Source organism: Haliaeetus albicilla, chromosome 12 (assembly GCF_947461875.1).
Source record: "Haliaeetus albicilla chromosome 12, bHalAlb1.1, whole genome shotgun sequence".
Lineage (NCBI taxonomy): Eukaryota > Metazoa > Chordata > Aves > Accipitriformes > Accipitridae > Haliaeetus > Haliaeetus albicilla.
This window is the reverse complement of record NC_091494.1, coordinates 5,707,337-5,733,829: the sequence shown is the minus strand read 5'-3', so window position 1 is coordinate 5,733,829 and position 26,493 is coordinate 5,707,337. Positions and strand designations below refer to the sequence as shown.

Below are 26,493 nucleotides of genomic sequence, written 5' to 3'. Positions count from 1 at the left end.
TTCCCCCTGTTTTCCCTTTTGCAAATTGCTGCTGGAACACCTTTAAATCAAACAATAAACCTGTATGGTTTCTTGTTATTTACAGTCAGCTGGGGTTAATAAAACTCATCATGTACAACTCTGGTGCTGGCAAGAAAGCCATAATTCATAGCTGCGATCTTACTATCGTGTATTAATAGCTTCACAATACGCAGAGAAAAGTGGAAGGAGGCTGAAAAACAGCAGCAGGTTTAAACAAAAAAGCAACATTTCTGACTCTACACCTCCCCCTGCAGGAAAATTAGCCAAAACTATATGGAAGAGCTGAAAATTGTATCTTAAAGGTGATTTATACACTAGGGTGAAGGAAAAAAAAAAGGGCATTTTCTATTGTTAGTTTACACTGCATAAATCTTAAAGAGTTGCTAGCTCACACTTCAGTGGTTTTTGTAAGACACTTAAAGTTCTGAGTTACTCCAAACAAAAATGTTTTTATTTACAAGCCAAATGCCTACACTGATTATTCAATATAAATGTCTTCTAGTACATGCTGCTCAAGTTTAACCTTAAGGTGAAGTGGGAAGAAAATAAATACACACTTGTGACCCCCCTGGACTTCCCAGCACCACAGCGAGGTTCCCAGTGGCAGAACCAGTCTGGTTACTGGGACATCTCCGTTAGCAGTATGAGGCTGATGAGATACCATTCTGCAATCCTGGCTCCATTTGATGAAAGAGGCGGGGAATTACAGACATTAGCACAAGTACCATTAGCCTGATCATTACTACACAAAAAATTTGATTCAAGCCTAATATTGCTTAATTCAAGTCTAAAATTTGATTCAAACAAATAACACTGGGATGAAATTTAGCAACAAGTACTTTAAAAAGAAATTTGAAAAAGTATAATCTTCTTTATTTGCTTAAAAAAATCAAAACTGAAAGTCCGTTTCCCCTGTACAAGCCAATTTTGACCATGAGTGCTGACTGCTGAGCAGAGATGCGCTCTGAACAGAAGAAAAACAAGGATCTGAAAGAGCTTTTGCTATTTTTTTTCTTTTAAGTGCAAGCTAATGTAGAAAAAAATAGGCTGATTCGCACAGCAGTTCTCAATTCCCTGAGGATGCAGACACTACGCTTGGAGATACTCAAGGATCCATCCCCTGGCATAGCACCCCAAATGTTATCTTCTCCATTTAAACAATTATTTTCCTGCTTGATGCCTTGTGCTCTTGTAGGCAAGAAGGAGACTGAGCTCCCTCCGGGTGTCTATTTGCCAATGCTGTTCCTAAAGAAGGGAGGTAGAGTACACCATCGCATAGTGCTTCTGAATAAAATGGCTTATAAACAGCACAGGAGGTCTGTGATATTAACTGGTGACTACTCGCTGTTTCCTCCCACAGCAAAGCAGGGATGGAAGATATTTCCCCCGCAAACGAAGCAACACCGGCTGCAGGCATTCCCAAAATAACCTGTGTAACCAGCTTCTCATTAATTCCAGTATCAGGAGCACAGTAGTTTGGGATTTCCAGTCTAATCCTTCCTTTGGCTTAAATTCTTACGCTTAGTCTTTTTCTGTCTACAGTGTGAGGTATTTTACACGGAAATTGAGACTAAAATCATTACAAGGCATTTGTAAGAAAAAGCTTTCCTCTTAAAAAGCAAAGTAATATTGTAACAGGGAGAGGACCACAATCCAGCCCTGACAGTCTTTGAAACTTCCCACTCAATAGGGAGTAACACCTAGAACCTGTCCTCATTTCATCCACTGACAAAGAAGAATATTATATTAGAAGCATAACATATTAGAAGAATACATATATTAAAAAAAATATAGAAGTTGGTCTTGCAAACAGTTAAGCACTCCCTACTACAAGACCCTATTTTCTGAATGCACAAACTTCTTCCAAACTTGTTGCCTCAGGATGAAGTTTTCCAGGTCAGATACCTGTCCCAGGACGAATATTTGCCAGTGCAGCCTTCACTCTTCCCTACTGCATGAATGTCTTAACAATACAGTTTTTAATTACACAAGCACGCCTACAATTACAGGAACACATGAGTATTTTCACGAGGTGCCCTGTCTCCTTCTAACGATGATGAATATAAAAGTAAATTGAGGTCAGACAGTGAATGAAATTGTCGAGAAATGTGAATAAACCACTGACTAAATCACAGGACTTCTGCAGTGTCTGTTATGCAGCTTAAAACCTCCGCTGCAAAGGGGACAGACCCTGGAAGGAATGAATGAACAGTCCCTTCATTAAGATGCTGTAAAGCTGCTCCTGAGACAAGAAACCTCACTCTGATTTCTGTTACAAAGCTGGAAAAATCACCTAACCAGGCCTCCCGAAGGCAGCCACTACATGCCCGCTCATCCATCATTTTTGGCTGTACAGCTTGAAAGACAGAGCTGGTATCTCCCAGCCAGCATTCACTCCAGCAAGCAGGATGGGCAGCAGCCATGCTCTGGCCATGGAAGTGTTGCAGTATACGTGCTCGGTAACTCTGAAAAAGCAAGACCTCAAGCACTGGGGAACCCAAAATGTCTTCTTGACCAGGAAGTACTGTCTCCTAAGAGACGTGAACATACAATGCGCAGTTTGAGTACAACACAGAAGAACCTTGCAGAATCAGGGAATTTATCTATGGGATTTGATTGCTGCAGACAAACACGACGACTGGCTGTACACTGAATAATGGAGATACCTTTTATTTTAAAAGCCCTCAGTGAACTGTTCCTTTTTCAGTGAGTCCCATCATTCCTGAACAATGGATGATGTTGGAGAGCTGGGCTAAAGCCAATATGTAATTATGTCACTAAAGACTCAAAGGCTTAAATTCAGGTTGCACAGATAACATTAGTTCTGACATTCTTGAGTGGGATGCATGTCCTTTAACTTAAGTGTCTGAAAATTAAGACATCTGAGTTACTTGCCTTGGGCTGTCTTTAAGGTAAAGGGGAGGAATATGCAAGCTTGGGGAGTGATTCAACGCATCCCAAGATAGGTGGCTGGCAGAGGTCAGAGGAATGGCATCAGATGGACTTTCCACTGACTAAATACGGAGCACAGGTGATCTGCTGAGACTTGTTTGACGTAAGAGACATCTCAATTCAGAATGATGAATACCACCCTTCCTAATTTTGTTACTTACTAGTTTTATAAAAATATTTTAAAATTCACAGTAGGAGATGCCATTTTATCTGTAAGCAGCACACCAACAAACATTTAAAATACAAAAGAAAATTGCCTAGCACCAAGGACTTTCAAAGGAACGTGAAAAAAAAATAAAATTTAAATGTTATCCTAAAGTAGTATGTTGCAAATGTACAGTTAGATCCTCTAAAGCTGAGCTATTGTACTTAACCCTCCTCCTGATCCCAATCCAGTGTAATGTATTTCTTAATTATCAAAAGACACTCAGATTATACTCACTTTCTACAAGAGGTGGCACTTTTATGGCACTTTTCATTGCCTAATTAAGTTTGCAACAGGCTTAAGAAGCAGATACAGATTTTCTCCTTTACAGAGAGGAAATGAAGTGGGTTGACAACTGCCAAAAGGTGTAAAGCTAGAACTGAAACTATGAATCTTCTGATTTAAAAGTCAGCACTAAGATTTTACAGTGATACCAGTCTTGACAGAAAAACACACCTGCTACGCTGTCTGCAAAGGAGTCCCTGTTCCTGTAATCACAGACATTAATGTACACACACAAGAGGGCAGAGCTGTGCTAGCACATTCAAACTTGAATATTACCAGTTTTTTGTGGTGCAGGGATTACTGGGCTGTTATTTTGGGGAGGAGAGGATGAAGTGAAGTATATTATACAATTTAATTACCCCAAAATGATAATTCATTTTTTCAATCTCACTATTCAAAACTAACAGCTGTATCAGATCCTGAACAAAATACACACAGCACTACTATCCACTTATCGCAGAGAGATGAAAATATCAAATTCTCTTATATAAAACAATGATGTAATTACCAACTAATCTGTTATTTAGAAACCATTTTCTTCCCACAAGGTTGTAGGTTCAGATGGACTAAAAGATCTTGGCTTGCACATGGCCAAATGGAAACGAATTGGTACATACAGATACAGGAACTGCATTTGCTCCCCTACAACCATGACATTTCCACCAACATCTTTTCTTTTTGACACACTTAAAAGTATTAATTAATTTAACTCAAGGGGGTTGTTTTTATCTGGATTTCTCAGGCAGCTTCACTCGTGCAAGTTCAAAGGCAGCTTTGAAGCTGGCTCAAAGAATGGATTTATATTGATTTAAGAAAATGTATCAGAAATTAAAAAATTATCAGCTCTGCAAGTGCACAGAATCGACTCCTCAGGGTGCTAAAAAGTTCCTGCTCTTCAGAGTGCTCCAGCCATTAAAAGACTTACAGGATCCCTTAAAATACCTGCAGGAGCAGGAGGGATCCCTAGTTCATCTGTGTGAGCGGGAGCCGGCCGGAGAGTGAGTGAGATCCATTTTTGCAGGACAGATCATCAAAAGCCACTTATCTACTTCTGCATAACCTGAAAGTTATTTATTATCTAACAGTCACATTTTGAGATTGCTTATCACCATGAGCACTTCCTAACCAAAGTCAATACCAGATAAAGTGAGCTTTACTGCCCATCAAATCACCATGTGCAATTATTTTTTTATCAGAACCCACTGACTACACCCTCGGCTTCAAGGATGAGCACCCACATGAAAAGGACGGCACTACCAGTATTTGAGCGAAATACTGACATGGGATTTAGCTGGGCAAGAATAACACACACTGCTTGAGAATATTTCAAAATTCAATTAAAGAAAAGACACTACCGTGGTAAGATGCAAAATACCCAGGTTTCTGTGTGGTACAAGTGTGGTAACTTTGAGCCACAAAGAACAACACCCTCATTACCGCAGAGCTTAAGAACAGGACACAACCACAGCTTTAAAACACACATTCACATTACACACTTCCCTATTTCTATTATTTATCTGCAGTAGCCAAATCTAATCAAACTCTGCTATTACTTGCAAATGGACACCAAGCACTTGTGTGTTCATCGTTCATAAACCGACTTCATCAGGTGTTTTAGTCTTGGGTCAGTAACTTATTTTGTCTCTGAAATGGAGAATGTAATAAAAGCAGAGAGAACTCTATTTCCTCCCTTTCAGTGACCCACAATGGCCTTACAAGACATTCTTCTAGTTATGCTTGTAATTATACAAGACAGAAGTGGAACTCACCTAAAAAAAAAAAAAAAAAAAGATGAAGACTCACAAACCTTGAAACATCCAGACACCTGGTTTACTTTACAGAAGTGCCCTGATGTGAAGCATTGAGCGTGTTAAAATGCCCATGAGGCAGACCTGACCATATTTAGGGTATGCTAAAATTTCTCCCTATAAAATTTCTTCCATACATCTCACCCGCACCCTTCAGTACTATCTCTAGCAGCACTCAAACAGGCCAAGTAGTGCATTGGAATGTACCCATTTATATGGTATTTTTCATTTAATGTCTCCAAATGTTTTGTTAACTGAAAGTCTGCAGCATCCAAAAACTGTCATTGAATATTAGACCAATCTTGTGGTTGATAAATGGAAAGAAACAAAAGTCAAAGTGCTTTGCCAAGGGTCACAGTTAATCCAAGACAGAATTCCTTGCTTCGGACCCTAGGAAAAAACATACCTACAAAGCATCCAAAAAATATCCAAATGCCCAGGAATGGGGAGACCACTTAATCCTTGCTAATACTTTTACAATTCACAAGGGGAAGATTTTTGCTTTGAAAATTATCTACCCGACCCTTCCTTGGGTAAACATAGAGGTGGTCAGTTAACAACTCAGAATTCTCCTTCTTCACAGTCTTCACAGGATTTCTAGCCCAAGTTCTTCCCAGTGACTCAAGTGAAATCTACTTTATTTTGCTTCAGTGTATTTATTACAGCATATACATATTTAGGATTCTACTCTGTTGTTAAAAAGCTATCACTGTATCTCAGAAAATCTGAGGTCTAATATTTGTGTAGAAATCCAAATGCATTTAAAATTGTTCCATTAACCTTTGAACTGTTATTAGACTAACATGAGCCCAGAACTACCTTTCTAAATATTTTTTCCACGATAAAGGGAAATAAATTCAAGTTATGTTCCATAAAAATCAACAATACAAGCTGGTAGAAGTGCTTCTGTGCTACAGTACTATCAGATACTATAAAATGACTTGATTTGCCTGTGTGGCAAAAGGAAAGTGGAAAGATGGGAGGCAGCCTATCTTAATTCAAAACCAGTAAAGCATTTAGGAAAATATCTGATTAATTTAAAATGCAGCAGGGAGATTAAAACCCCATCTCAGCAGGCTGATATTAACTCTACATCGCTTCAAGGAACAGAGCTCCCTTTATTCTACCATCAATTGCTTGGGGACAAAATATCAAGACAGGGAGAGTTATGGATCTTGATGTAACAACAAAGGGAATTGATTTTCAGAGCAGCTCTCCCCACGGGGGGTAAAGGACAAAATAGTGAATGATTTTAGCTACTAACGTGTCAGCTGCTGAGTAATGGTTGTCACCAAGTGCAGCTACAAGATACTCCGAGGGTTTGCCTTCCATCGGTCCCTTTAATTTAGATTGCTAGATGTAGAGATTTCTAACCTGATTGCTGTGTACGCCTTTCCCCACCACCACCACAATCTGCTCCAGACTCTTTATACACTTGTTGAATGCTCATTGTCATCCCTTTGGCCTGACCTGCCTGCAGGACAGACTCTCTTAAATCCTAACCTTTTGGGCTTTCACAACCTAAAAGCCACGTGACGGATCAGCCATGACAGCAGCTAATTCAAGAGCAAATTCTGCCTCTTAACTCAGTTATTCTTGTTTAAGAGCCATAAAATCAGGTTGCTACACACTGGTTCTAGGTTTCCATTTTTTTCTTGTCTCACAGACAGGATCAAAGGAGCATCCACAGCAGGAAAGCGATGCAACAGCGAGGGGAAGCCACATGACTCTCGGGTTGCATGCTTCAACAATGTCCAACGTATTCTCATCTGCATCGCAGGTCAGACTGAAGATACGGTCTTCTCGTGTTCCTTCTGGTTAAGCAACAAAACTCATGTGTATTTTGTCATTCAAATGATTTTTTGCAAATCCGAGATCACGTTCTCAGAAGCACATGTTTAATACCTTAGTCCTACCCAGTACAGAGACGAGCTGTTACAGTCTGAATCCAGGCACTGTGATGATTAAAGTTAGGACTTCAGCGATGACTTGGTCATACTCTACTACATTTGTGTACAACAGCATTGTTTGGTTATTGCAATATGTGCTCTATTTGGGCACAAATTATATCCACACCAAACTGTTCATAGGAGACCATATTATACCATATGGTCTCTCTGTTTCATAGAACTGCTTGCACTAATGGTGGTTTCAGTATCTCTCTTGAATCCTTCTTGAAAATACAATGCAAATATAAAAAGGCAAATTGCTGCAGCAGAAAGTTACCATTCAGTATTTTAAAATGTCAGTTTAAAATAAGTTTAGCAGCACTCTTCCATTCAAACAGAACTGATGTAGATTTGCCTGGCTCCTCAAAGTTCACCATAATTCTCCTCAGCCAAACTAAAATTGGATAAGATACTTCATTAAGATGTTCTACAAAAATCCTATTTAAAAAAAACCCCAAAACTGTAATGGGAAAAAGATGCTATTCTTTCCTGCCAAACTCCACAAAAGCATATACAACATCACCTTCGTTCTCTCCCCTGCTCTCTTACATGCCCCCAGCATCACACCCACACACAAAGGACACTGTTACATCACTCCCTATTGCAAATCTTTTTGCTGCCCTCATTTCCTAGAGATTAACCATCAGGCAGCTCAAATCAGCTTTTGCCCACTGTACTAAAGGCAACACAGTCAAATGTTAAATGGCAAAGCACAAAAGCTTCTAAGGCATTTCATTTCAGAACTGCCCAAGGTGCACCAGGTACTGGAGATGCCTCAATTTACCTTAAGAAACAGAAAACAGAGTTACAAAAGTCACAGGCTAGATGATTTTTTTTCTTCACCATAGTTAATTTTGAGTCAAGGGTCGTGTCGGTACAAAAGGGAGATCCAGAGCCATGAATAACTGGATTTCATTTACTACTTTCTCCCCTCTGGCGTGCAGTTGGATGAACACCAACGGCAATGAAGCAGGTGGAAGGAACATTGGCTGGTGATGGAGACACCAATTCTTTTGCATGGCCTTTGCCCTGCCTTGGACTTGCAGCCTTAAAACCTGAAGGAGCATTGGTGGCCCTTTTTAAAGAAGCACCGAGCTCGGTTTCAGGGTTGTTAATGCAAAATGCTGAGTAGGAGAGAAAACTCCTCCTCAGCAGCCACAAACAAGCAGCCCTTTATCAAACAGCAGGAGCAGGCGGGATCTGGAGAAGCAGCCCCATTAAGAAAGTTGCAACTGCTACAGTTCATTCTCCCAAACGATCAATATTAAAATGCGTACACTTAAAAGCAGGAAGGAACTTGACGGAGAGTTTAACAAGCAAGCTGACAGAGGCACGACAGCTTCTACCCAGCACACCTCCATGGCTTGTTTGTAAGGCTGATGGCTCCATCTTTCTTTTTCAGCTATCCCGTTCGCTCATGAATTATGCAGAGTTGATTTAATAGACCTCAGCCTGCCAGGAAAGAGTGCTGGAGTGATAGTCCATCTCTTGGCAAACACCATCAGCCTGATCTCTCTACAGATGTTTTATTCAGAGAACTGCAAACGTACACTGTCCTGTAAAAACAGTGCAAATATCATAGATGGGACTCACAGAATGAGGCAGAACAAGGTGGGGGTCACTGAGGATGAGGAGGAGATCAGAGTCATAACCTTTATAGAAAAGGATGGAGATGAACCACCTCACTAAGGAGTCAATCAGTGCCTCCACGGAAGCCATGCTAATTGGTTTAAAGAAACAGCCATCCTTGCTCTGAAAGAGTTGGCAGTCAAGATAAAAGCAAGTTTGGGGGGTTATTTTTACTTGCATACAGGCCTGAAGCAGTAGCATTCGTTTCAGCCTGGGGCAACGTACAGAAAGAGTCTTGGACTTGTGCAAGCCAACAGCTGTAGGTCTATATCAAGCACCGTCTCCAGGATAGCAATATTCTGCTCAAGTGCTGGAATTCTGCTGCCAGGAATTGGGACTACGTGATGTTAGCCTGACCTCTCCAGAAGAAAAGCAAAGTGTTTCTTCCAGCTTATCGGGGCCAGGTATGGCACAGTACCTACATGTGAGACAAAGAACCTTTAGGCAGAAACTAGGATGTAGCACCAAGGCAGTCTCCATCACAAGGAATTTAGAAACATGGAAGATTTCCTCCCAAAGCATACTCTGACAGGCACATCACACATTCAGAGTAGACAAAGGCCAAAGTACAGAGCTTTCTAACTGAGCTTCCCTGAATTAAAAGGTAAAGGAAGAGGAGGACTGCTTCTGACTGGCACAATAAGTATATCGGGGTTCTAGCAACACTGCAGAGTTCACTCTTAATCTGACTTGATGGGGCCCTCTGGACACTTGAGAAAGGAAAATCCATAAAAAAAACCCCTAATCTCACCTTAGGTAGGCGCAAAAGTCTCTACAGTGAACAGATCTGTACTAGGAACGTGAGCACAGCTCAGCATCACAGAGAAAGAAACATTCTTCACGTGCACCAGGACAAGTCACATCGCAAGAGAGAGGGAAGACGGGAAAGGAGAGGCTGCAAGATCAAATTGTGCTGCAGGCTTTACTGGATGCCTTACAAAACACCAGGCTTTAGTCAAACATTTTGAACTGGTAACTGAAATTGTTCCTGTTACAGTTCAGATTCAACCAAGATTTCAAAACAACAACTCAGACTGAGTTAATTAACTCTCACTTTCAGTATGAAAAAAAAAAACAAACCAAGCAAACAATAATTAAAACCAGCTACAACCTGACTGGTTTTATCTCACTTGCTCTCCCTTTTACTTCAAAACTTAGAAAATGCGACACGAAAACCAATGAGACACAATGTTAGTTTCCCAAGATAATTTCTACAGCAATACGTTATTCTGAATAACCTAAAATGAACAAACCCCTCGTATTATTTAAGGAGATAAATGAATACCAAACTCATTAGCAGCCCAACAAGTATGTGCACAATAAAATAAACAGTCTCTTAGACTATAAGCAAACATGATGCAGGCTGTAGGTACAGCAAGTCAGCCAGCAACAGCACTGAGCTAGTGATCATACAGACCCTAGAAAAAAGTACTCAGCTGCTTACAGTCTAGATAGTCTCATCTTTTCCCAGTGGACATTTATTTCTTCCTAGACAGCCGTACACGCTATAAAAGAAATCTTAAAATCAACCTGCCCAAGAAACACAATCCTATCTTCAAACAAACCTTTTTTAGGATGGGGTTTTGGGGGTTCTGTAGCCACTGGCAATGAAGAAACCTGAAAAGACAGAAAAGAGGAGTATTAAATATACCAGGCAAGGTTTCTTGAAGATCTATTCCAGAAAATAATCAGAAAGGACAACTGGCAAATCCCCAAAGACGGCATAAAAATAGCATCACTGCTGCTAGACAAAATCTGCCCTGCCAAGCACTGCTCTTCCCTAGCCATAGCTAGGTAGAGATTCTGTTCACTGTGTGGATTAAATAAACGCACTCATTTTACAGTACATTCCTGTTCCGCAGGTTCGGTGCTATTTATTAGGATTCTAGAAAGTGATCATTACCTTGTAAAAAATCCCAAACTCAAGCATTTAAGACGCTAATTAGGGATCACACAGGAAAACTTTAAAAGCATTTCTTATAAAACATTTATAAAGTTAATTAGCACAAAGTCATTCCTGGAGAACCATCAGAGTCTGCAGGCACATGAGCACAGCAACGTCCCATTGCACAGCACGCCACACACCTCAACCTGCAAATATTGCCCAGAGTTCACGGACAAGCAGGTACCCGGTCCATGGAAAAAAAATTCATTTTATACTTTTTTCTTACTTGGCATCAAAAATCAAGCCTTCACAGAAGACAAACATAATTAGACAGGGAAGCATTTTTATTCTTGACTTTCAGTTTTTTGGGGAAGAGACATTCCTCACTCCTCTTCTCCAGACACAACACAGGATTTTATAGACCTGTGTCACCTCCCCTCTCCTTAATAAACCATTTTTTAAAGTGGAGGTTCAGTCTACCCTTGTTCCTTGTAATGTTTTGGGAACATTTTCTCATTCTACTCTGTTTTTTTTATCAGAGGTGGGGAGGATCAGACATCCTGAGTACAGTATCTGAGACACGGAAAACAACCCAGATATATACAGGAAAGGCTTTTACCAGCTTTGTTTCTTAATAATTTCTAACATTTTATTAATAATTTTAATAATTAATAATTTCTAACATTTTATTCACTTTTCTGACTCCTATTGTGAAAATCTGACTTGATATTTTCACAGAATTACCCAACTCCAAGCACTTGTTCCTAAGCAGCAATAACCAGCACAAAGCCCCTCAGTTTTTTTATATATTTGCAATTTTTTTTTAATCTGTATACATCATTCTAATCCTAAATCCTACTGCTCAGCACTGTTAAGACTTTCCCGTAGCTTCTCCTATTTCCTCCTCACCTGAATAACTTTCTAGCCATCCTTTTGTCCAGATCATTTCTAGATACACCAAATAACACAGGCCTGGTACAGAAGCCTGCAGGGCTTCATTAACGACCATCTTCCACCACAAAAAAAAAGAGCACTTATTCCTTCTTTCTGCTCCTCACCTTTTAATCAGATATTTACCCATGAGAGGAATTTTTTTGCCTTATTCCAAGACCATTTATTTTCCTTAAGAGCACCTGATGATAAGAAATCAGGCTGCACGACACAGCGGAACAAGGGCAATTTTACAGGAGCACACGGGGAAAAGTGAGCCCTGACGGACGCTGAGAAAGGTTTAGGTTTCACTAGATTACCCCAATAAAAAACAGAATAAGGCTGAATTTCCATTCTGTCTTTGATACCAAGTGTGCAAAGATTAAAAACTCACTCTTAACAGCATCTCCCGCCGCCACCCGCCCCGGCCTCCCCTTCCTCCCCTTCCTCCCCCCCCCCCCCCCCCAAGCCCCCAGCCCAGCCCAGCTCTCCCGGGGGCCCGTCCGGGCAGGGGGGAGGCCGTCGGCCCCTCACCGGTGCGGCCTGCGGCTCCGCCATCGCTCCAGCAGCGGGAAGAAGCGCCCCGTTACCACGGTTACCGACCGACACACCGCCCCCGGAAGCACTTCCGGGACAACCATAGAGGAGCGCGGCGCTGCGCCCGACGGGAAGGTGGCGGTGAGAGGACCCGGGACGCCCTGGTACCGCCGCGGCGTTTGTCATGAAAAACACCAACGTAACTAATGAAAGAATAAAATATAAGTTTATTAGGAAGGGTTTGGTCGCTTCCCCCGCGGTGTGAGAGGGAAGAAGGCCGCGAATGAGGTGGGATGCCCCAGCCGAGGGGCCTGGGGAGGGTCTCACACAGGCCGGGCCCCGCTGAACAGCCACAGACCCTCAGGAGGAGGGAGGGATGGGGTGGGTTGGGTTTTTTTTTTTTCCTCCTTTACATTTTCCACAGAGGAGGCTGCAGAGCCTGTTAGCGGGGACAGTGTCACCACGGGCAGGTAATTGCAAGCCGGAGAGAAACATCAGCAGATTGCTCCCACGGAACTGGATTTTAACAATCATTATCTTAAGGTTTGCCAACAGCCATCAAGATCGAAGACACCACAGACCAGGTTTCCTTTGGGTTGGAGCCTGCCCCCATCCTTTGTAGGTTGTTTTGGGAACATGGGAGTAAAAACCCAACAGCAGCTAGGCTCCGTGCTTCCACTTGCCCGGCCCACCACACTCCAGCAGAGCACACATGGCTTTCACAAGCATTTTAATACATGGATGGGGAATTTTTGCAAGCCAAGGGGAAGCCCAAGTCACCACCACCTGCAATTACAGACTCAGAGCAGGCAGCACTGGTGATCCGCACCCAGCCCTGCTCCGTCCCAGCTTTTGGGAGCAGGGGCAGGAACAGCACAGGGGAAACGGCTGCGGTGCAGATACTCTTGCATGTGATATCCAAGGGCAAATAAGCCATGGTGGGGGGCAGGTGAAGGGGAAAGCACATACAGACGGACACAACTACAGCGCTGGAAGTGTCGGTATTTGTCAGTGAGGTATCTGAAGTGACTCGGGTGCCATCTGGAAACAGCATTTCACATTACAGACCTGGCTGTAATCGGCCTTTTTTCATTCACCCCTTTGCAAATTTATTCCCCCTTGAAGCTGGCAGATTGGAAGAAAGCTTTGAGGACACTAGCCTGGCGAAAAATACCACAGAAGGAGTTCCTATACAGGAGTAAATTTAATAAAACCACCACCAATTGTTTACTTTAACATAGCTCTTGTTACAGAAATCATAAAAATGGACTCAGTAGCTAACTCATTAGTTCTTTCCCCTTTTAATTGAAAAATACCCCGCTGATTTCAACTTCTACTGCACTAGATGGAGTGTTAAATAGTTCCTGGGACAGTATGCCCAGTAATTGAGCCCAAAACAAACACAAAGACAATTCCATCACCTTTCCTTTTCAATGTTACGACTCGTTATAATGTCAGTGAAACTTAAACAGCAAGGAACGGTCCATTTGACAGATGAAAGGGGGAGGGAGAGGAGATCCACAGCTGAAATCTTTCTATTAAGTCTTTTGAGAAGTGGTGCAAAATACCCCTCCTTTTCCTGCCTTGGAATTAAAAATAAAACTCTAAATACACACACACACCTCCTCTGGGTTCAGAGCACGTGTTCTGCACGTGCATGGATGGGAACAGCAGAGTTGGATTTGGGCAGGTATCAATCTGGGGCCAAAAAAAAAGGCAAAGCATCCTGAATCACAGCGTACATTGGTCACTAACGCAATGCACACAGGGTTACTGAGCATCAGGAGCTGCGCACAAGGGGATGGGTCCGTTGCCAGCAATGGATACACACACAAAACTGGAGGCTGTGGACATAAAGGAACTGCAGGAAGAGGAGAAACCCAACTTCTCTGGTAAAAGCCTTCCAAAAAACAAAAACAAAAACAAACAAACAAAACAAAAAAAACCCAAACACACCCCAAAAATATTCACTACACCAGCACACGCTTCCCCCACCCCATCCCAGGGAAAACAAAACAAAACAAAAAAAACAAACTGAAAGAAAATGCACAGCAAATAGACATAATCTTGAAGATTTTTAAAGAATAAATATTTTTTTTGTAATTAAACATTATGCAAACACGTGCCACGCTTGCTCTTTGTCCATGCATATGCGCTATATACAACTTTGAAAAATACTGTGTTGTCCTCTTTTTGTTTTAAAAGTCATATACAAAGGTTTTTTGTTTCCTTGCTGTGTACCCCCCCCCCCCACCCTCCCCAAGAATCACCTTTACAATGAGCCAATCGACATTCATCCGTGTACTTGGGTGGCAGAGAGGAGGAGGGGAACGGGAGAGCCATCCCCCCCTTACCAAAGGTACATCAAAATGGCTGGTTTGGACATGAAAAGCAGTGTCAAGAAACTGGTTTAAATTTCATCTGTACTACACACAGGAAAAGAAAGATAGAAAAGAAAAAGGAGTTGGCTTGGAGAATGAAGCTACGTTACAAGTTAAAGTTGGAGGGTTTTTTTTTTTTTAGTGCATCTGTCACACTCTTATTGGCCGCCTAGAATACTGTTGTACAATGGTTTATCTACCTTTTTTTTTATTACAATATAATTTACTTAAATTTTCTGTTAACAAAACAGAATCCCGGTACTACAGACCAGCGGTGTAACAGGCGTAGCGCCTTGTGTGTATTTGATTTGAATCGCATGAGCACTCTAGATGGCAAAGGTTTCAGAGTTCGTTTTATGCGGGGCCAGTCTCAGTCCTCAATGTACTCCCACAGGTCCTTCTCATAGCCTTCATGCACGTGCTGCAACAAAACCCTTCGTCGACTCTCGCAGTATCTGCAGCAAAGAGGAACAGCACAGAAAAGGCAGGTTAGGAACCACAGGCTCATCCCCAGCATCGAGTAATGCAAACCTACATTAAGCCTCACTTCCAAAAGAGGAGATCCCCCGAGAAGGGACTTTGGTTTTGTAGCCTATTAACAGTGCTAATTAAGACTTCAGTTACTCCAGTCACTCAACTCCAGGTCCCTGGCTGCAAAAAAACAGCATGCAACTTCAGAGTTTCTCATGTGAAAGTATCCCCAAAGCCCCTACAGCTGAGAAAACTCCATTAATAACTGAAAAAGGAAGAAGCAGCAGCTTCAATTTGCAAAAGCCAGGCATGGGTTAGCACTGACACCCAAAATGGGATGAAGCTCTCCTCAAACATGGGCTGGTGCCTACTCTGAGAACAACAAAAATCCAGGAGCTAGGTGGGCAAAAGCTCAGGAGCGCTGCCGACTCAGTTTTATTCCCCTCCAAAATCACAGTAGAGATGGAAGCGGTTGAGCTGTCTACAAAAAGGGTTACCGGTCTGGCTAGAGTGCAAGTTTTACCTCGCATTGAAACTCCTGGGTCTCAGAGGGGCACTACGCCCTGTGGGCTCTTTCCACCTACACTCATTTAAACAGATAAAGCTGCAAATAAAACTGATCCCAGAGTTAGGTACCGTCCTACCAGGATCAATGACACTGAGGAAAAGTGATATCATAGGAACATATCAAAAGATGCCTCATTCATTTCGGGTGCGTTAGCCAACTAAAAAGATATAAAAGCAGAGAAACATTTAAAGTATTCAGGTTCCAAGAGCAAATTATAAATAAGCAGCAGGCATTTCTGAATTAAACCCCTTCCAGCAGTGATGCAAAATCTACATTTTCTTTAGGCATGTGGGGGATAAGACCAAGTCTTGGTAACAGCTCCCAAGGCCCCAGGCACTGCTGTTTAACTGGTTCATGGTTTGGCAGTGCCCAGCCCAGAGAGGTGTGCTTTAACGTGAGAATCTGGAACCCAGGAGCCACCTGCCAAGTTAACGGTTCCTGCTGGGAATTGTGTGGTTCAGTTTCCAGGCACGCACATCAGCCAGGACAGCATCTGAGGGGCTCTCGCAGCTGGGAACCCGGCTTGCTCAGCAGTGGCCAAATATCCCTCTGCTCACTAAAGCAAAGTGCACAGGAGGAATCTCTCAGCAGGAGACCCTGGCAGAAAGCTATCCTTGGTGACAACACATGCTAACACACAGGCAGAAATTCCTCACCTTAACCTGCAGCCCTTATGCTGCTACCATTCAGTATCTGATCAGACTGACAGATCTGAATAAAACTGTTCTGGCTCTTCTCATTGCTATCAGCTGTTGCAACAGAAATCAGCGTATACAAAGTCCCATTGATTTTCTGAAGCATGTGATAGCAAACATGCACAGTTTCCACTTTCCCAACTTCAATTATTTTGCTGCTGGTGGTGGGGGTTTAATCCTGCTTTCTAGAAATGTCTTTGCAAGCTAGGAGATCAAAACAGCTGAAACCAAATTAGCTAGGAGGTCAGTTGCTGCAATTTTCCAGAGCTCTTTAAACCCACCTCGATAACCCTTGGTCCCAGTCTTGCATCGGTACACCGTAACCAGTACACAAAGAGCACCGTGCAGGACATGATTAAGACATGACTGAACTAGTTAATTAGAGACCTGCGCAGGCTTGACAGATGCATACTTTCTTCCCAGAAACATGAAGGTAGGTTTGGGATACTATGTTTTCAGGCAATTCAGGCTATATTAGGTTTTAATTTCTTCTGGATAGCTGTTACCATCCCTAGAAGAGCATCCAGTTTCAGAGGACTTAAGTGAACAAGCAGCTTGGTCTGACATACCAACTTAATGGTGGCCTTAAAGGGTAAGTTACAAAATGTCTCAAGAGTAGGTCATGGTCTTTGGCAGCATGGCTGGGACTGGATGACTACAACAGAATGGGCCACAGGCCCACCAAAGCTTAACAGCTACTTCTACTCCCCAGAGTCCCTTAGTCACTACAGCTCACCCTACTCCGGGTTCCTCTCCCACCCCCCCCAAGCTAGGCATAACAAATTCAGTGACTTTGGCAAAATGCCTCAAAAATGTAAGCCATAATCCTGTGACTCATCCACATTTACAGCTTTGTATTTTTCCACTGTGCAGAAGCAAATCCCCTGGGACTGTAAAAACCATTGGCATTCGTGTCACTTGAACCATAGTGGTTCTGCTCTCCTCCCCAGCTGGGCAGGTTGCTCTCCCTCTTCTTTAAGGACAGCTTTTCTACACCCACTTTTTGCACAAAGGGACCCAACAGATAAATAAGAGCTGATCGCTCTCTTACAGCAACTCATCCTAGGCCAAAGCTGTCAGCTTGGAACTACAGTCACTCCCTTGTTTTTTGGTCCTCACTGTGCAGGTCCCATCTCAGTCCTGGCCATTCCCACATGTGCCTTCTGTGCGGGAACAGCAGTATATGAAAAGCCACTGCTTTTGGTCACAAGATTTTTCCATTACGCGATTGAAACTTCTAACTATTGCTCAGCAGAGCAGATGCAAGGCAGAGTTGGGAGCCTCTCCCTGCAGACTGTCATCTCCCCCGAGGGCCGGTCCCAACAGGGGCACAAAACCACACTGCCGGTCCCAACAGGGGCACAAAACCACACTGCCAGCATCTGCGTGAGGGCTTCACCACTGATGATTTCAGGGGCTGGCACAGGACACCGCTGCTGCTGTTCTCAGATGCCCAGGAACCAGCTGATCACAATGTATGGCAGAAGGCGAACAGCAAACAGCTTCCCAGGGACATGACTCTGGAGAAAACTGTAGCTTGGCAAGTACTCATGCCACTACCTGTCACACAGGATGGCAATATGGGTAGTCAGGCAGCTTTGAGATAGAGGATTATTCAGAAACAAACCTGTACTTATCCTGTACTTTCTGCTTTATGTCTTGCAGCGAATCTTGGGATATATCTCGCTCAAGGTACCCAGAAAGCACCTCTGTAGCATTCTCTAAGTCTGCTTGGTTATTCTGCAAAGAGAAAAAAACAAACAAAAAAAAAACCAAAAAAGAGAGTTTGGTGGGGGTGGAAGGAAGAGATTTTTTTTTTCTTCAATCCAAGTAAAATCAGTAGTGAAATAAAAAGCAGGATTAGATATGCACCGTGTAACACTCTAGTAACCTGCTCTGAGCATCAAGATTGAAAAAGCTGAAATTTCTTCATTTGATCAGAAGAAAATCTGCATATCTACCAGCAAGTCTTATGTCTTCCTCGATCCGCAATATCCTGCAAGCCTAAAAAAAAAAATCCTTTCCTTACTAGTGGTAGCAGTGCATAAAAGGCAATTCATCTCCCATTCTGTTCCTTGCTTATTTTTTTTTAACCAGGATTGGCAAAGCCTCTACTGACTCCTGGTACATGCACAGCAGCATCAGAGCACAGCTTTCACTACTGCTCAGTAGTTCTGTGTGCCCCTTTGCTCAGCATGCAGCACAGAAGCATCCTGCTTAGGTTCTGCATGAAGACCAGCAAAGGACTGCTCTAAATTATAAGTAACGGTTTCGCTTGTGAGGCAGGTTGCACTTCGATGTTTAGACCTTCAACTGCAATTTTAATTGTAGTGCCCTTGGAAAAAAGCCAACATCAGGGAAAGTCAAAATGCCAGATTTAAGCTTTAATACCTTCTTTGCCTGTTCAGGACAGAACCTTGCTCCCTTTCTTGTTTCAGAGGGCAGCATCTTGTAACTCTACTTCCTCCTGCAGCAGACAATGCTACACAACGCCCAGCAGGGCCTCTAACTTTTGCACAACAGAATATTATGACAGACTCACTTTGGGGACACGAGCTTCTCCAAGCATTAAACCTCTATTTCACTTAGCTTTGTAATCTGAGCTCCTGACAACCACGTTTTCTCCTACCTCAAAGATAATGGACTGATTATTCTTTTTGAGGTAGAAGGCAAAGACGTAAGTGTACATGAGTGTGGCACGACACTGGCAGAGGACGTCAACTGCTTTCTTCAGGAACTGCACCTCGATCCACGACATGTTGTGCTGCTGCATCTCCTCCATTTTCTGCTTCACCTGAGCATAGAGCTTGTGCTCAAAGCGCAGGCTCTGCATGTGGTTCATATAACGGTTGCAGTAGAACAGGTACCTCTGCAGGGCTGCTCTGGATCGCTGTGTTAATTCCCATTAGGGAAAAAGAAAACAAATAGTTAAAACAAAGTAATGTCTGCAAGAGAAGTAAACCCATCACAAGGTTCTTCCTGACCCTGAGAACGAGCTTCCTTTCCAAAGGTGTTTCCTCTCCTCTCATGTTGGCCAGACTTAAATGGCGCTGCTTTGTGCGGCACTGTTAACCCTGACATTGTGTGGAAACAAGAGGCCAGACCCACGGCAGCTCACTGTCATGCAGGGGACTTCCTAGCACAGCTACAACATCCTCACTCCCAAGCTTGAAAGTTTTTAGAACCCTACTGCTAAAGCCTGATCGGTCTCCAATTTCAGCCTCTCAATTCAAGCTACAGGACTTAAATGCTTCCAGTATCATGACAAACAGTGAGAAACAGATTTTTGGGGGGGTTTTTTTTGGCTAATAAGGAATTCTAATCAAGCAATTACTGTGCTTGTGTTAAGGGGGCAACCTTAGGTTGCCTAGGCCATATTGATTATAGAGCAGAAGAAAGAAACCATGTGCTAAGTAGTACAAGAGAACCAAGATGACTAAATATACAGCCATTAATCTTATTTTCTTCTCACTGACAGATCAGTTGTAAGGAAATGACAACATGGGCATGGTTAAAGTTGTATGCTGTGGATGTACAAAGGTAGCACATATCAGCCAAAGTCACCCCTATCTGCAGGAGGAGGGGCTGCAGGAAATACTTCAGTTCTTGGCTGTGACAGTACTTCAACAGAGATGCAGGAAATGGATTTCTGCAAGCTGCAGCACACAGCATGCGATCCCTCCCCATTAAAGAGATTTTGGCTCTATTCATATTCACAAAACAGTTCAATGCTGTTGCAACTTTACCCGCAATTTCTTTTATGTCAAGCCTCCAAGTACAGTTATTGGAACAACAGCAGTCTATTTTATTTACATTCGAAAGGTCTGCTGTGTTTAAATACCTCAGAATCCATATTAAGAATTTTGTAGTAAAGAGCATTCTACAAAGCACATGAGGATTGTTGTCTCAGACCAACAGCATTACGATGACTTCATGTGAAGAGCTGCTAGAAAACAGGCAAGGCAGCATGACAGACAACTGAGTTAAGATGTTCTTTAAATTGGGTTAAAGTGGCTTTGAACATTTTGGGTTTGTTTTGTTTTGTTTCCTGGCATGAAGCAAGAGTCCAAAGCTGCGGGTGAACTTGTCCCAAATCCAGGAAATTCTTCAGAGCAGATTTATAGGTTTACAGAAAGCAAGCCACAGGGTTGGTGATCTCCCTTATCACCAAAGGTTATGGACTCACCTCCTGTGCATCCCTTGCTGCCTTTGCATCATCCTCATTGTAGCGATTACAGTTGTACCTGTAACAGGGACACCGATTCCACATATTTGAGTCCAAATCGATGCTGTTTGCATCACGGCTTCCTTGCCTTCCAGCAAGGCACACTCCTGAACTCACCAGGCAGATCCATGGGGCTCCCAGGGGCCCAGACACACCCAGCAGAACTCCGCTTTGCAGTTCTGGTTCCGACAGACCATATGGTTGCAGCCCCCATCCTTCTCGATGGTGACGTGGCATTTTGGGCATTCCTATTCACCGGACAGAGAGCACTGTTAGCAGGGAAAGCACAGAACCCACAACAGTCTTGTGAAGTTAGAAGGGTTCCCGTGGCAGTAAGAGATAGCATGTCAAGTGAAATGCATGATTTACTTCTTCCCTTTGATCATCGAGATCCTCTTCCAAGTCAGGCCTTAAAATATTTCCAAAATCGGAGCAGTTAGATAGCAAAAAACCCTAAGGAATAACACATTTTACCTATGCTGCTATCACAGTGGTACACTGGATGGGTAATTTCATGACTTTCTCCAAAATCACAGCAGTAGTGATGGTCTGTAACAGCCCAGGGGAAAGCATCTGGCTTTCCTCACCATTAAGTGTTTGGTCCACTTCAGCACTCAAACTGAAAAAAGCTTAATGGTGAGCTGATATCATGCTGCTATCAATCCAAGACACCTGCAGTTGTAAAATGCCATCCAAAAAGTATCTGAAAACGTGCAGCAAGTATCTATCATGCTTCAAAGAAGCTTCTGTCAGCTAAAAAGACACTTCTCCTCCTGGGGCATTTCCACATTTCCCATCAGGTTCCTTTTCCCCCCTCCCTTCGTGTGACACCTCACTGAAGTCTCTTCTACAAAAGCCCACATGGGGCTTCCCTTTCAGGTGTGAGGCCTTTGACAAATACAAGAACATCAAAAAGTAGCACTGCACAGGAAAATCTTTGGGGAATAGGGTTTTTTTTAATAACACTGATATTCTCATACATCAGCAGCAAATGGCCACTTCCTAAAATGATATTCAACTCATGTAGAGCATAAAAGATTATTTCTGTAGTATCCCAATAAGTACACAAAGCCAAGGTTGCAAGAATATACTAAGCTGCCTCTACGAGCAAAGGAAACCAGTCCAACTCTCTTCCGCCACTTGTTCCTGTCCCCGTGGCACTTCTCTTATGCCAGGACACAATGCAGCTGCACAAGAGCTGGGCTAACGAATGCATCAGGTTAAAATCAAGCAGCAAGTACAAAGCAAAAAGCCCCAGAAATAAAACAAAAGCATTTTTTTCTGGATCAGTTCCGCAGTCCAGCTCATCATACAACCACACCAGCATTTATGAAGTTTTTGCAGAAGCCAGTTTTATCTACAAGGCAATAACAAACATACCCAAACAAATAATGCACACTCATGTACAATCAGCTGCAGTGTTTGGATCAGAAGCGTATAAAATCCACTCCCCAGTTAGGAACATGTCTTTGCTGTTTGCTAACCAGAGCAACCATTTCCTATTCTGGCATTCAGACAAACTCTCAATAAAGGAACATGTTCAGTCTATAGCTGCTACTTTTATGTAGGACAATCCAACACATTCTTGTACATCCACTCCAAGTGTCCCAACTACGACTACATTTTCATATGAATTTGCCTATTTGTATTTTAAGAGACAGGAGAATTTGCACACCGACGTACTCAGAAGATAGCTCAGAAGGTGCAAAAGACCAATGTAGTCTCCAGATGTCAGACATGGTGCTTCCCACTGCAGGGAGGGAAGTTTGCAGTAAGGCAAAGCAGGTTACAAGGGAAAAGACACAAGGGGGAAGAAGACATGAGGGACTGCAACTTCTTTTCGGCCAACATAATTGAAGTGCTTTCAGCTAGTTTTGCTTCCTGATGATTGCAGCTTTGTAGACCTGAGCACTAATGAAAAATAAGGCTCATTACAGCAGCTTGCCCTAACTTTGAGGTTAACCTTGCTTTGAGCTGGGGGCCAAACAAGACGACATTCCCTTTCAACCTAAATCATGTCATGATTCTGGTCTCCACAGCAATGGCAGAGCACTCCACTTTGAGTACTGCCATCATTTCTTCCTCATCAAAGTCCTGCTTTGGACCTACTGCCTGATCCTGAAGGGGAAGGGTTAAGGACTGGGCAGAAACAAGCAACACCTCACACAACCAGCAAGGTTTTCATGAGCCATTCCTTTGAAAGGAGATGCTATTACAGCACCTGTTTGGAGAGCGCTGCTCTCCTGTTCAGCCAAGAAGGGCAGCATTCCCATACTATCAACAGGTCACAACTAGGGCTTAGCCTGAATAAGAGGACAAAGCTCAGTTTCTAACCAGAAGACCAAGCTTATCGTGTAAGTAAAAAGATCCCTCAGATTTGGGGAACTACTCCAGTAGTTTGAGGAATGTTTCTTTCTGCAGTTGCACCTCTCCTCCCATCCTCATGCTCTGTCAGTACACTGCATGCTAGCCAGCTGCTTATTTGTTTTGGTTCAGGTTTTTGGGGGCTGGTTGTTACTCTGATAGGTTCAAGCAGCAAGCAAGCACATAAGGGGATTTTTCCAGACCTGCTTTCATCCCCATCACCTGTGTTTGTCCTACAGACAGAGTAACCATACTACAGAGTAAATGAAGCACAGTAGCTCCCTTGCTGGCCCTCTCAGAGGGACAACCTCAAGATGTCCTTTTGGGCTGTCCATAGGATGGATACTCAGCCATGTAAGCTTGTTCCCAATGAGTCAGTCAATGCAGTTCTGTGAACTTCGGAGTCAGAAACGGTCTCTCCTTTGAGCACAGTACCCAGTGCAGTATCTATTTTCCTTTTCAGGCAGCCCTCCTCCCTCTTCCAATCCTGCACCAACACCTCAGGACCCAAATTTAGGCTTAATCTATCAACATCCTTCACAACTGTGAGGATCCCTGCTCAATCTGCTCATCAGCCATGGTGCACTTTGCTAGTATGTACGAACAGTGGCACTGCACCCCTGCCACATCATGACACAGCTCCCCTGTCACTCAAACGCTGACCCTGGGGCACACAACGATGAATGGTCTTTCAAGAGAAGATGGTGGTCGCAGAGCTGTGCAGTTTCTTCCAAACACATCTCATCTGATGAGATGCTGACATCTGCATGCCGCAGTGGAAGAGACAGCTAATCCAAACAGCTGCAGTGATCACCCCTGCTTAGAAAAATCCCACAACTGGAAGAAGAGGGAAACAGTTCCCAGATGACCTGCCAAGCTGGAGAGGTGCAGTGGGGCACGTCCACACCACCAGGATGCAGGGCCATCCTCACCCACAGCTAGGCTCAATTAGGAGCACTAAAATTCTGCTCTCTTGTCTTTTGAGGATGAGACCAAGCTCCTCAGTGCCTCTATAGTGCACGGTGCTTAGGGCTTCTAGCCCTGTGATGCAAACTAGAACACAAAGACCCTAATTATAGCCCTTTTATTACAGAGAATGCCATCCTTTTCAAGCCTTTATATGCCTGTCAAGCAAAGCACAAGGAAGACAGATTACACAGTAAACTATACAGATCCATGAAGTTGTGTAAAAGTTGAATATTATTAAAAATTAAGGAAAAGCCATGAGAAAAACATACTAAAGAAATGCTGAACACCAGCGGAAAGAAAAAAGCAGCAACTACAAGCCACCAACGCAGCGAGTGTGAGAGATTTATAGATTAAGGAGGATAGGAGGGAAGATCTTATTGAGAATTACAGCTACGCAACAACATAATAGCCAGCAAATCAAATCACTAAGCCAGTAGATTATTCTGCACGTTATCCATTATGCTGTGATGCAGAGGTGACCTCATTAACATTGTTCCACTCTAAACAAATCTGCCTTGTGCTTACGTGCTGCACTTTGAAACAAAAGCCCAGGCAAACCTGGCAAAAGGAGAACAGTAACTATTTTGTCATAAAAGGCTGCATGTACATAAAACACCATAAACCTCAGGTGCTGTTTTATGAACAGGAGGCTAAACAGAAATTTATTTTGTATTTCAGGGCAGGTGAAACAGATTAGTCCTCTCCGGAACTCCCGGAGGTAACTGGTGTGCATCAGCCTCCCAGCCACGTTCACAGCAACGCCTTCACCTATAAAGCATCCTATTTAAAAAAAAAAAAAAAAAGAAAAAAGAAAAAAGACGACCTTCAAACACCACAGGGATTTCTTAATGCATTTCAATTAAAAAAATGCTGAACTTAATTACCGTTAGCACAAAACAGTACACCATGACAACACCTAGAGTCATTGAGCAAAGCAGGGTATTTTAAATATTTGCTCATCTGAAAGGAAAAGATGGCACTTTGACATCTTAGGAAAGATGCTGTTCACAGCTCTGGCACGAAACTGCACTGGTGAGAAATGAAAGACCAAAGTTCAACGCTGGTGCCCAGGGAGTATCTAGCGGGCTGCCAGAATTTCCACGCGTTAGAACAAATGTAGGACTTCCAGAATGTACAGAGGGAGCACATGTTCAGAGTGACCTGAAAAGGAACAGAACTGGGTTTGTGCCATTTTATCTCACTTAGAGGAGAAAAATGGCCAATAGCTTTTTTGGAGGGAGAAAATCTGCCTGTTTTATACATCAGACATTCAAGCCCTGTCTAGCCCAGAAGATAATGAGATGGTGACATGCCAGGAGCCAAAAGCTGTAAGGCAGGGGCATTTTTAGTATCAGATGAACAACTTTCATTAACACTAATTTAACTTCAACACACACAAAAAAACCCCACCAAACAGTGCCTTGGGTGAAGACTGGCACCGTTAGCATCTTTGTTCTTCTTCCTTTAATATTTTAAGATGAAGAAAGATTAACATCACTGAAACTCAGGTTTGAAACAGGTTTCCCCTCCTCCTTTTAGGCTCCTTTCAGACAGCCTTGATACACCTTAAGAGGTCAAAATAAATGCACAAACCCAAGTTTTCTGTATTTCTTACTCCTTTGAATGTCCACTTAAAAAAAGTAATGGATCTATGTGGTTTCTTTATTCCCAAAGCCACACAAACCAAATACCTAAAATGTGCCTAGTTTAATTCAAGAAAGGAGTTATTTAAGAACCAAGTTTGTACAACAAACTGAAAAAGAAAGAAATGTGCAAAACCTTGACTATTCAACCCTTCTCTGCAAGACAACTGAGAATTAAAGGCTTGATAAAGAACTTGTATTGGCTTATCTCAAATATAAATTGATTTAGTTAAACTGAACTCATATGTGAAAGTAGCTTATTTTAACTAAAAGGCCATCTACTCCAGCACACTCTGCTGCAAGGGCTGTACCTTTTGTATAAGTAGAGAGATTTTAGTGCAGGTCTCCTAAGTGCAAATAAATGAATGCAAAATAAAAAAAGTTATATAGGAAACCACAGAATTCACTACTCAAATCTCCTCTTTTTCATTCAGTCCATTCTACATAATTCATCAAAAAATGCATCACATAACTCCAGTTTGTGAGCACAAACCAATTCAGCTGGGTTTTACTTTTCTATTCTCTCATACAACAATTGCCTAATTTTCCTTTCCTATTCTGTGTCCCAAGGCAAGCTGGAACAAATACATCTCACATTCTCCTGTTGCAAAGGATTACCCAGATTTCAAGCCCACATTCCAGGAGGACTGGTATTTTCCTCTTATACCTTCATCTTGGTAAGACAGGAAGTTTTCTTCCCCGAATGGAGACCACATGGGACAGGACTGCAGCTCAGCATCACACTTGGAGGACTTGAGAAAGCACTTTTCAAAAGCTAGAAACAGCAACGGAGACCATAGTAACAACTGAATTACTTGGAGAGTTTTTCCCCCACTGAAAATGGGGATTTTTGCATCTGATGGTACCTGATCAGATTCCTGTCTAGGTTCTTCAAAATGAAGACATTCAACACAGAATTTGGGCTCTGACTTGCAGTCACTGAAGCAAACAGCTGTGAAGGCACAAGATATCCCTC

The 26,493-nt window shown here is 42.8% G+C and overlaps 2 protein-coding genes across 3 annotated transcripts in view; both read right to left on the bottom strand.

Moving 5' to 3' along the window:
• Positions 1-12,305, bottom strand: part of BBS4 (Bardet-Biedl syndrome 4) — a 43,948-nt gene extending 31,643 nt beyond the window's left edge. The window contains exons 1-2 of one of the 2 annotated variants that reach the window (XM_069797767.1): positions 12,199-12,305; positions 10,415-10,466 (exon numbers count right to left, since the gene is read on the bottom strand). In XM_069797767.1, the coding sequence (XP_069653868.1) occupies positions 10,415-10,466; positions 12,199-12,305 (159 nt within the window). The remainder of the gene's footprint in view (positions 1-10,414; positions 10,467-12,198) is intronic. The other variant, XM_069797768.1, reaches the window with a different exon arrangement.
• A 1,081-nt stretch (positions 12,306-13,386) lies between these two features.
• ARIH1 (ariadne RBR E3 ubiquitin protein ligase 1) overlaps positions 13,387-26,493 on the bottom strand; it is a 62,944-nt gene continuing 49,837 nt past the window's right edge. Inside the window, exons 10-14 of the mRNA XM_069797766.1 lie at positions 20,659-20,789; positions 20,503-20,560; positions 18,946-19,206; positions 17,944-18,056; positions 13,387-15,037 (exon numbers count right to left, since the gene is read on the bottom strand). Coding sequence (XP_069653867.1) covers positions 14,953-15,037; positions 17,944-18,056; positions 18,946-19,206; positions 20,503-20,560; positions 20,659-20,789 — 648 coding nt within the window. The 3' untranslated portion in view covers positions 13,387-14,952. The remainder of the gene's footprint in view (positions 15,038-17,943; positions 18,057-18,945; positions 19,207-20,502; positions 20,561-20,658; positions 20,790-26,493) is intronic.